Genomic DNA, 9,208 nt, shown 5'->3' with positions numbered 1-9,208 from the left:
TTCTACTCTTCCCTTTCAATATTCATCTCTCCTATTGGATTAAAATTTGAGTAGCCAATTTAAATTTTTTGAAATTACTAAAAATATCAAATTATTAAAAAATAAATAATAAATTTGAAAATGCTAAACTCCAGTTAAAAACTACAATAAAACATTTAAAAATAATTTCAAAAATATTAAATATATACTGCTCAAATTTTAATCTAACAGTGGAGAGAGGAGAGGGAGAGAAAGTGGATAAAAGTTGTAAAAAAGAGAAATTAGGAGATGTTTGGATGAATTTAACGCAAATAGAGAACTCATTCCACATACTCATTTTGTATATTGTAAAATTAGTTTTAAAATAATTATTTGATTTTTATTCAAAAACTTTTTAAGTTTCTGTCGAGCACTAAATATCAATGATTCTCTTAAGAATTTGAATCTGGTTCATCACATTATTATATTGGATTATTAGATCCGGTTGGATTTTTCAAATCTTTTTGAGGTGGGAAAGATTAGATTAACGGGCCTGCTCTCATTAAAGCCCAAATGTCTTTACACGGGCTCATAGACGCGAGTTAAAAAGGTTCAATTCCCTCAATTTATTTATTATAATTATTATTTGTTTTTTTTTTAAAGAAAAAAAGGGCTCAATCCATTCCCTGGGTCACTCCTCACTCGGTCACTCCTCATCCCTGTGTTCTCCAGCGTTATTCGCATCAGCGACGAGAGAGTCCGGATTTATACCCCACCCCCCTCTCTGTCTCTTTCCCGCGCACAGGCGAGAATCCATAATAATACCTAACCCTCAATTTTTGGTCGTTATTCTGATACGTGTTCTAGAAGCGTCTTCTTCGTTCGTCCTCAGGAAAGTAATCATCTTCTGCTCTCCAATTCGTAATCCCAAGAACTTGACAGTCTCATCTCTTCTTTTCTGAGGAAAAAAGAAGCTGCATCTCCAGGTCGGTGCAAATAATCGGAGATGGCGGCGGGTAGGGAAGTTCGAGAATATACTAACCTAAGCGACCCGAAAGGTAATTGATTTTGATTTCTTTTGGTGTGTGAAATTTTCTTCTTCTTCCACCCCCTCTTATTTTATAGTTTTTAGTTTTGATTTAATTTCGTTTTGAATCTGCAGACAAAAAATGGGCTAAAGGAAAAGATAAGATAGACGATGAAGACATTACTTTTCAACGTATGGTTGCCAAGGTTAGCGCATTGAATCGCCCTCCCCCGCCTTCTTTTTCCTTGAATGCTTTTTATTTTTCCTCGCTTTCCGTTTTTGGCGAATCTATGTGAGGCTTTAAATGATTGTTGAGCACTCATATGCTGGCCAAAAGAAAAATTGAGCATCCATATGCTTGTAAGCTTAAGCTTGAGTTTGAATGTTGTGCTAATCTTTAGTGGTTGGGCTCGATTTGTCACTTAAAAGGAACTCTTTTACAATCTACTTATATACACCAGGAATTACCTCGGAATGGACTATAAAATGCAGCTTGTGCAACTAAGCCGATGCATTCATACCCATAATTCCTTTTCTGTAGTCTTCATACTATATATATATAATCTTCTTCAATCTTACACGGTTTTCTTTGGTTGTTATATGCACAAGTAGAAAGAAACTTAACACGAGGTGGAAACTCACGGGTATGCGGTATGCCCAGCCTGCACCAATCCTCATGAACGAATGGTGTGCAGGGCATCCTTATCTGAGTCTAAGCCCTTATCATCTGGTATCCATCACTTGGTATCATAAATACTATATGAGGGTACATGATACTAGATGTTGTTTACAGAACTCTGGCATTCATAGGATGGCCTGGCTCTATTTGTGACTTAATTGAAGAATCTGGGTTACTACTTACTCATGCTGTATAATTTTGAGTTTCTTCTCTTTCATTTGTGAGAGCAGGAAATGGGCTACACAAGTTGTATACTTCTCTCTTGAAAACTTTTTATTTGTTTCTTTTCTGTTTTGGCTCTCTTTTGGCCTATCATTTCACTTTGTTAATTCCTTCTACAGCTTTTATTTGGTCCTAAATAAATTAGGACTATGATGAAGGGACCAGTTTTAACAGTGATTGTAATTATACCTACCTTGTCTCGCACTTAAAATTATTTTATGTTGCAATTTGAGAGATTTTGCTGATAACATGCCCCGGCAGGGATATTGGCTTCCTGTACCGGGTGGCTGATGCAAGCAGATGCAAGAGGTTGCTGGAGAGCGTGGAGGTTACCTTCATGGGCGAGGGGGTACCACTTTACCATGATTGCTTTTGTCTGTTGCATGTGTTCCTGCACTTGGTCTTATCTGTTGCCATTATATTACCTTAGTTGCTTTGATCTCCTTTTGAAATTTTATATATGCAGCATTGGACAGTGATGATCTACTCTATCTCAAGGAGCAGATGGAAGCTGAGGAGGATGCTGAGCGCCTCCTGCGTCGTACTGAAAAACGGGCATTTGCTGCATTTAAGATATCCTTTTCTGGTCAGCCATACTGAAGGAGCTGTGTCTTCTTATTCTTCTTGGGTTCATAACTGTTTCTTATATCATAGAACCACAGTTTAATTAACTGGTTAGCAATGTGCACAATTTAATAATCTTTTCTCTGACTGCTTAAAAATGAATGGAACTGTGATTTCAATATGTATTATTTCTTCCCTTCTGTTCCTGTATGTTCTCCCTATCTCCTAGAGAGTAGAATTATGGGTGTTTTAATTATAACTATTTGAATTCTATTCCTTTTCTATTACTTACCTTGCATCATTTTTCATTTTATTTTCTGTTATTTTGAAAGCAAGACACATTGATTCTTTCATCGAAATGTTTGAGTACTCTTGTTGATTTTGTCAGTTGTAGTTCAGTTTTATAAAACTGACAAAGTAATGATTTGGTGATCTCAAACAAATACCGAAGGGATTGTTTTCTGTGAAAGAGGATCACAACGGATACAAATGTTTAAATAATTTCTATTGACTTGATTAATCCAAATTCAACCCTGGTAGTTTTTAGCTGATGTCATCATTATTTGATAATGACAACGCTATGATAAAATTACCCGTGCTTTAAGTTGTGTTCTGGTGTTTCCTTGACAAATGGACACAGAGCTGCAAACTTGGCGGATTCTACCCCTGCATCAGTACCCTTACCACTTCGTGTTGAACCAAAACCAAAGAGCGGGATAAGGTAGATCTTTTCTCTTCCCTCCCCCTTCTCTTCCCCCTTTATTCATATCTTATTTTTGTTCTGGTTCTGGTGTTGTTCATAGTCTATATCCTTTGTGATGTAGGCAGCAAGATCTGCTGAAGAAAGTTGTGGAAATTAAGCCAAAGCGACCAAAGCTTTCTAGCCCATCTGATGGCAATCAATCAACCCCAGTTCCAAGTAATGCTAATATTACAAAACGTGAGTCTGAGAGTGAAAGACTGAAAGAGAAGGGACAGCAGTCCTTGTCAGAAGCAAATAAGAAACAGCCTTCATCAGGGGAATCACGAGAGGCAGAAGGAAAGATTAAGATGGATAATCCTGCTGGTGGATTGCTCGGCTTGGCATATGACACTAGTTCTGATGATGAAGAGTGATGGATGATGAAGGCTTTTAATGGTGGAAAACTACTAATCCTCTTTGTAGCTTCAGTACAGAGTGCTTTTTCTTCGTTTACCATTTAAGTGTCTTGCCATGTTACTCTGAAAATTCTGCACATGAAGCATTCATCATAAAAAAAAAAGAATTGAAAAAGGATGACTGGTGAGCTATTTACAACCAGAGGGAAGATGAACTTAGTGCATGCCTTAATTTCATGCTGTGATGATAATGTGCCAGTTTTGCTTGTCTTCTCTACATTGTTAATGATTTACTCTGCATCTGGATGGTTTGTGTATCCACAATTTGCTTTGATGTCCCTGTTTTTGTTGGTGTCGCAAAGATTGTTTTTAGGGTGATTCAATTGTAACTTAGAAAACTGTTTATAACAAGACGTTTTATTTATTTATTTATTTAATATCTTGATTTTAGTTTTGCTTTAGGTTATAATCCTTTGACTTCTTTCAAAGATTAAAACGGGAACAAGCATTCAAGCTATCTTCAAATTTCTATGCGCCCTTATGTTTGATTCTTCAAAATGGGCTCTGCATTTGTTGGCTTTATGGCCTAACTAAATCCCCAACCAGTAATTCCCAGGTATATCCTTGCAGAGGCGACTCGTGGGCCTTGTTTTGTGTATTATTAATTGTTTACGAAAAAAAATTACAAAATTTATTTATGTTGAACGTGTTTATTAACATATGAAGAGGAAGGCTCAAAAAAAAAAAAAATTATATGCCGTCATTTCTCAAGGCGTTCGCAATTGACGAAAACTAAATACAAAAAAAATTATTTATTGATTGAACTTCTATGACTTAATTTTTTGGATATTACAATGGTATAATTAATCTGGCGGTGGTAAAAAAATTTAATAGCTCTTGATAAAATTTAAAAATGTTAAATTATCAATTTAAGACAGGTTGAGTGATAATTTTATGGTTAATTTTAAATTATTTTAAAATTCACTTATAATTTTAATAAAATATAAAATATTGTTATAATTTTATTTATCTATTATTCTCTCTCAGTTCAACTGGGAAAATATGTAAGAAAATAAGTAAAAACGTAATTAAAAGCATTTTACTCAAATTTAATTAGAATTTTATATAATTTATAATACTTCATAAATTTGTTTGCCTTTCTATGTTATTTCAACTGACGACATTTTTTTCCGGTCAAAAAAAAAAAAACTGACGACATTTTTCGGCCAAAAAAAAACTGACAACATTTATATGGCGGGGGAAAAAAAAACAGATTTTTTTAATTGAAAAAGCCCCTCCCTCCCGGGGGGCGGGGTTGTAAAGTTTCCCCCGCGCCCAACTGTCAATTGACCAACCTCGCGTACCTACCACCGTCTCTCTCGCACCATGACATACTGCTGCCGAGTTGAGTTGTTAAATTTCAATGTGGGTCATCGTCCTCCTTGCTGACCCATCTCACTTGCAAAGGTTCTTTCACCAACCTCCGTACTTTTGGTTTTGGAGCTTGCTACGCCTCCTTCTTCGTTCCTAATTCTTACAGAGAAATGCCGCTTTCACCTGCCCCTCAAGTCATCACCTGCAAAGGTAGATTGTGTTATTATCAATCAATCTGTTTTCTTTCTCTGCTAAAATCTCTGTGGTTGATAAACAAATGAATCAATATGTGCATTTGATGTGAAACAGCTGCAGTGGCATGGGGACCTGGAGAGCCATTGGTAGTAGAGGAAGTTGAAGTGAACCCTCCCCAACCTTCGGAGATTCGGATTAAAGTTGTCTCCACCTCTCTCTGTCGCAGCGATATCTCCGCTTGGGAATCCCAAGTATTCTTCCCCTCGCCCCTTTATTATTATGCCTTTGCTTTATCTTCAATCTCCTTGTTTTGATCCCCCATCCCTCTTTCCGTATAAATGTGATACTTATGTTGAAACAGGGGTTAAACATCTAACAGGAAGTTCTTTCTCTGTGCAGACCTTATTTCCTCGAATATTTGGTCATGAAGCGTCAGGGTAACAAATTTCTTTTGCTCTACTAAGTTGATTAATGCATAATGAGTCGTAATTGATCCTTAAATTATTATTTTAGCATCATTATTTTTCTTTATATTACCCAATAAACCAGCATGACAATTAGACAGAACTTTGAGATGCCTCGTTCTGTTGAAGTGATGATCACATAGGGTATAGCTGATTTTAAACATTATTGTGACAATCATGAGATGCATTATCGCTTTGAGGATGTCACTTTAGGAACTAACTGACTGTAACTGATATAATATCCTCAACAGATGATGGATACTCAGTACTTGGTTTGCAGGATTGTTGAGAGCGTGGGCGAGGGAGTGACTGAATTCAAGGAGGGAGACCATGTGCTGACTGTCTTCATTGGAGAATGCATGACATGCAGGCTGTGCAGATCTGGGAAAACAAACGTATGTCAAGTTCTGGGATTGGAAAGAAGAGGTTTAATGCATAGTGATCAGAAAACACGTTTCTCAGTAAAAGGGAAGCCTGTTTATCACTATTGTGCTGTCTCAAGTTTCAGTGAATATACAGTAGTGCATTCTGGGTGTGCAGTCAAAGTCAGCTCCAATGCTCCTCTTGAGAAAATATGCCTTTTGAGCTGTGGTGTTGCTGCAGGTAATTCTTCTAACTTCCATGTATATGACATTAGCTCCGTGTGAAATGCAGGGTGGAACAACCGGTAGATCAACATATAAAATGTGTCTAATTGGCCAAAAGTAAAATTTTAAGGAACTGAGGTGGTGGTCCAGCTGAGTTTTTCAGTTTTTTGTTGTTAACCCCAAGGAATGACTGGAGGAGGCATGGTTCATGCGTCCGTGTAGGCATTTTCTTAACATATTGTTTTATATTTTAATGACAATTATGTGTAATGGAGAAGTCTAACTGTAGTGGTAATATTATGACTGGAGATCTTCTCAACAAAGGATCACGAAGTAAATAATTCTGCTTCATGTGAATTGTGTGAAAAGTCAAAGATATCACGTTTTTCACATGCCACATTCCTTGGCAACTGATAATAAGTAGTAATTGCTGACCCATCATGACAGATGATCTAGTTCAAGCTACTTGAAGTGTTTTATTCAACTTTACGGCTTATTAGACTTCTTTCACCTAGCTCAAGTTTTGGCAAAATTTGCCTACCATTTTCTTCAGCTTTTAGGTTCTGAATGCTATGATTAATAACTTTTAAAACACTTTCTTGGTTGCTATTAGAAAATTGGAAAGATAATCAATTCATATTGTTTACTCAAGACTGAATTTGTTCTTTCAAAGTGGTGGCAAGTCTTGTAGCCAAGATAGTGCGGGTTAAGATTTGAATCCTCTGAAACAACTCTCAGGGCTTAGCAGCTTGTAGCATATAACACATATGCTGCTCTTTAATTTTTCTCTCTTGTTCATCACCACGAAACTCGCTGATTTTTTGTAATTAGCTGCAATATATATAATGTATTCTTTACACTGTGTGGACCATAGTTCTTGGTAAAAGTCGTTTCTCAATGGAGCATAATATTTTTCCTTTTGTCATTGTTGGGTTGGTTTGGTTGATCATAAATTACCACATTAGGTCTGGGCGCTGCATGGAATGTTGCTAATATATCAGAAGGATCAACAGTAGTGATATTTGGACTGGGAACTGTTGGCCTTTCTGTAAGTAGAAGGATTCGCTAGCCATCATCTTCTGTATCCCCTTAGCTTTTTAAAAGATGAGAGATGCTCCATTCTAGTTTGTAATGAGACAATGACTTTCCTTGTAATTAGGTTGCGCAAGGTGCTAAACTTAGGGGGGCATCTCGAATAATTGGTGTGGACAACAACCCTCAGAAGTGTGAAAATGGTATTAGGATCAGTTCTCTCTCTCTCTCTCTATATATATATATATGTTGATTTAAATTTGAGCCTAGGCTAATCTTCGTTTTTACATGTTTGTCATGTTGGTTGTTGCTACAGCTAAAGCTTTTGGAGTTACAGAAGTTGTTAACCCAAATTCCTTTGATGAACCTATCGCACAGGTATTTGTCAATGTCATTGTGAAAATTGTGATTCAGCCTTTTTTAATTGTCTATAGAAGATAAGACATACTAATTGTGACAGATAATTCTCAAATGTGAGCCAGGAAATGCGAGGGGCATCGGAACAAATTAGTTCCCTCTTATTCATAATTTGAATGGACATAATATGATTTTGCTTCAGCAGATAAATGCGTTATGAACTCAAAAAAGATTATTGGAGTTGTAACAATTATTTATACGTTGAGCATTTCAGGTTATTAAGCGCATGTCCAATGGTGGAGCTGATTTCTCTTTTGAATGCGTCGGTGATACTGATATGATAACCACTGCATTGCAGTCATGCTGTGATGTAATACTCTAAACCTGGGTAACTAAAGATCTTGTTTTGTTGTTGATAGATTTTTTATAGAATGAACTTGAAATTATACCGCAATTACATTGCATCTTTCCTTTTTCCTCGTAGGGATGGGGTTTGACTGTTACCCTTGGTGTGCCAAAAGTGAAGCCTGAGATGTCAGCTCACTATGCACTGTTATTAATGGGAAGAACATTGAAAGGATCTTTGTATGGAGGATGGAAACCCAAATCGGATTTGCCTTCATTAGTTGAGAAGTATGTGAATAAGGTAACAGCAACAGCAACAGCAACTGCAATATTTCCCATGATCTGTGATTCCTTTGTACATATACACTTGAACAAATGTGCAAAAATACAACTAGCCCAAATGTTCAACTGTATCATTTGACCCAACTTGTGGCTTTCTCCTCATGTCTTTAAGCGGTGATTTTGTGAAGAAATACCTATTAATATCTTTATTAAATGTGCAGGAGATCGAGATTGACGATTACATAACGCACGATTTGCCATTTAACGAAATTAACAAAGCTTTCAATCTCATGAGGGAAGGAAAGTGTCTGCGCTGTGTTATCCACATGCCCAGGTAAATCCTGTGGCTTCTTGTTTTCTTGAATTAAAAGCAAAAAATGGAATATCATTGGAGAAGACAACGAACTTGTCTGCAAGAAAGTTATTTGTACGGACAACATTGTTCATGGTTTGTCGTCAATGTCTTCAAGAACACAACATCATGCTGCCGTTACTATGTTGAATTCCTGCGGCCAAGTAGGTTTTCTACCAAGTGAAATGTTTCTTCCCATGGCATTAGAACTGGAAATAAGTGACTGGGACCTAAGAGGTGAGCTCTAGGATCTTTCTGTTTTGAAGGCTTATGAATGAGAGCCAATTAATGAACACTTATTTTCTTGCGCGTGAAAAATTGACTAATTTTTGATGTTTTGTGGATGTAAGGTTTCTTTTTTAATACGTTTGAGTATTAATCACTGAACTATGAGGAACCTCGTCATTGATCTTCCGTACTGGACAGTGCTAAAAGCCAAAAAGCTAGACAATAAGCCCTTCTATTTATAAGGCATACATATATACATACATATAAAAGGTTTTATATCAATATTTGTCAATGTATCAATATTCAAATGCCTTAATGTTTCATTGTAAATTTGAGTCTCCGTAAGGTTTTTAGCAGAGTATCTATAAAGGAATATAAATGATAAATTATATGCTAAACAATTTTAACCTCAAATTTCTTCATAAAGGACTGAAATCCAAACAG

At 36.4% G+C, this 9,208-nt stretch overlaps 2 protein-coding genes across 5 annotated transcripts; both read left to right on the top strand.

Annotated features, from left to right (window-relative positions):
• The first annotated feature begins 686 nt into the window (after positions 1–686).
• On the top strand, positions 687–4,009 carry LOC114726107 (uncharacterized). Of its 3 annotated transcripts, none has more exons than XM_028912667.1 (6): positions 687–1,016; positions 1,121–1,191; positions 2,187–2,235; positions 2,353–2,459; positions 3,089–3,171; positions 3,272–4,009. In XM_028912667.1, the coding sequence occupies exons 1-6, from the start codon at positions 965–967 to the stop codon at positions 3,564–3,566; spliced, it is 657 nt and encodes a 218-aa protein (XP_028768500.1). In that variant the 5' UTR covers positions 687–964; the 3' UTR covers positions 3,567–4,009. The 3 variants fall into 3 exon arrangements, with proteins under 3 accessions (XP_028768500.1, XP_028768501.1, XP_028768502.1); XM_028912668.1 differs by having other exon boundaries at positions 691–1,016; positions 3,275–4,009; XM_028912669.1 differs by having other exon boundaries at positions 954–1,016; positions 2,148–2,235.
• Positions 4,010–4,908: 899 nt separating this feature from the next.
• Positions 4,909–8,923, top strand: LOC114726118 (alcohol dehydrogenase-like 6). Of its 2 annotated transcripts, XM_028912685.1 has the most exons (10): positions 4,909–5,132; positions 5,232–5,368; positions 5,517–5,554; positions 5,862–6,184; positions 7,134–7,216; positions 7,328–7,403; positions 7,517–7,578; positions 7,832–7,927; positions 8,042–8,203; positions 8,406–8,923. In XM_028912685.1, exons 1-10 carry the CDS (start codon positions 5,093–5,095, stop codon positions 8,520–8,522), a joined length of 1,134 nt encoding a protein of 377 aa, XP_028768518.1. In that variant the 5' UTR covers positions 4,909–5,092; the 3' UTR covers positions 8,523–8,923. The 2 variants fall into 2 exon arrangements, with proteins under 2 accessions (XP_028768518.1, XP_028768517.1); XM_028912684.1 differs by lacking the exons at positions 4,909–5,132; positions 5,232–5,368; positions 5,517–5,554 and having other exon boundaries at positions 5,821–6,184; positions 7,517–7,573; positions 7,827–7,927.
• Positions 8,924–9,208: the final 285 nt, after the last annotated feature.

Source organism: Neltuma alba, unplaced genomic scaffold (assembly GCF_004799145.2).
Source record: "Neltuma alba isolate B1F8T4 unplaced genomic scaffold, ASM479914v2 tig00012340_pilon, whole genome shotgun sequence".
NCBI lineage: Eukaryota > Viridiplantae > Streptophyta > Magnoliopsida > Fabales > Fabaceae > Neltuma > Neltuma alba.
The sequence above is the reverse complement of the archived record's forward strand: the minus strand, read 5'-3'. Positions and strand labels throughout refer to the sequence as shown.

Excerpts from the sequence above, each read along its gene's own strand:
- LOC114726107 (XM_028912667.1), top strand. The coding sequence starts at position 965 with ATGGCGGCGGGTAGGGAAGTTCGAGAATATACTAACCTAAGCGACCCG. Across the intron at positions 2,236-2,352 it reads TTACCTTCATGGGCGAGGGG|CATTGGACAGTGATGATCTA; the intron begins GTACCACTTTAC and ends TTATATATGCAG. Across the intron at positions 2,460-3,088 it reads GGGCATTTGCTGCATTTAAG|AGAGCTGCAAACTTGGCGGA; the intron begins ATATCCTTTTCT and ends ACAAATGGACAC.
- LOC114726118 (XM_028912685.1), top strand. The coding sequence starts at position 5,093 with ATGCCGCTTTCACCTGCCCCTCAAGTCATCACCTGCAAAG. Across the intron at positions 7,404-7,516 it reads CCCTCAGAAGTGTGAAAATG|CTAAAGCTTTTGGAGTTACA; the intron begins GTATTAGGATCA and ends TTGTTGCTACAG. Across the intron at positions 7,928-8,041 it reads CATTGCAGTCATGCTGTGAT|GGATGGGGTTTGACTGTTAC; the intron begins GTAATACTCTAA and ends TTTTCCTCGTAG.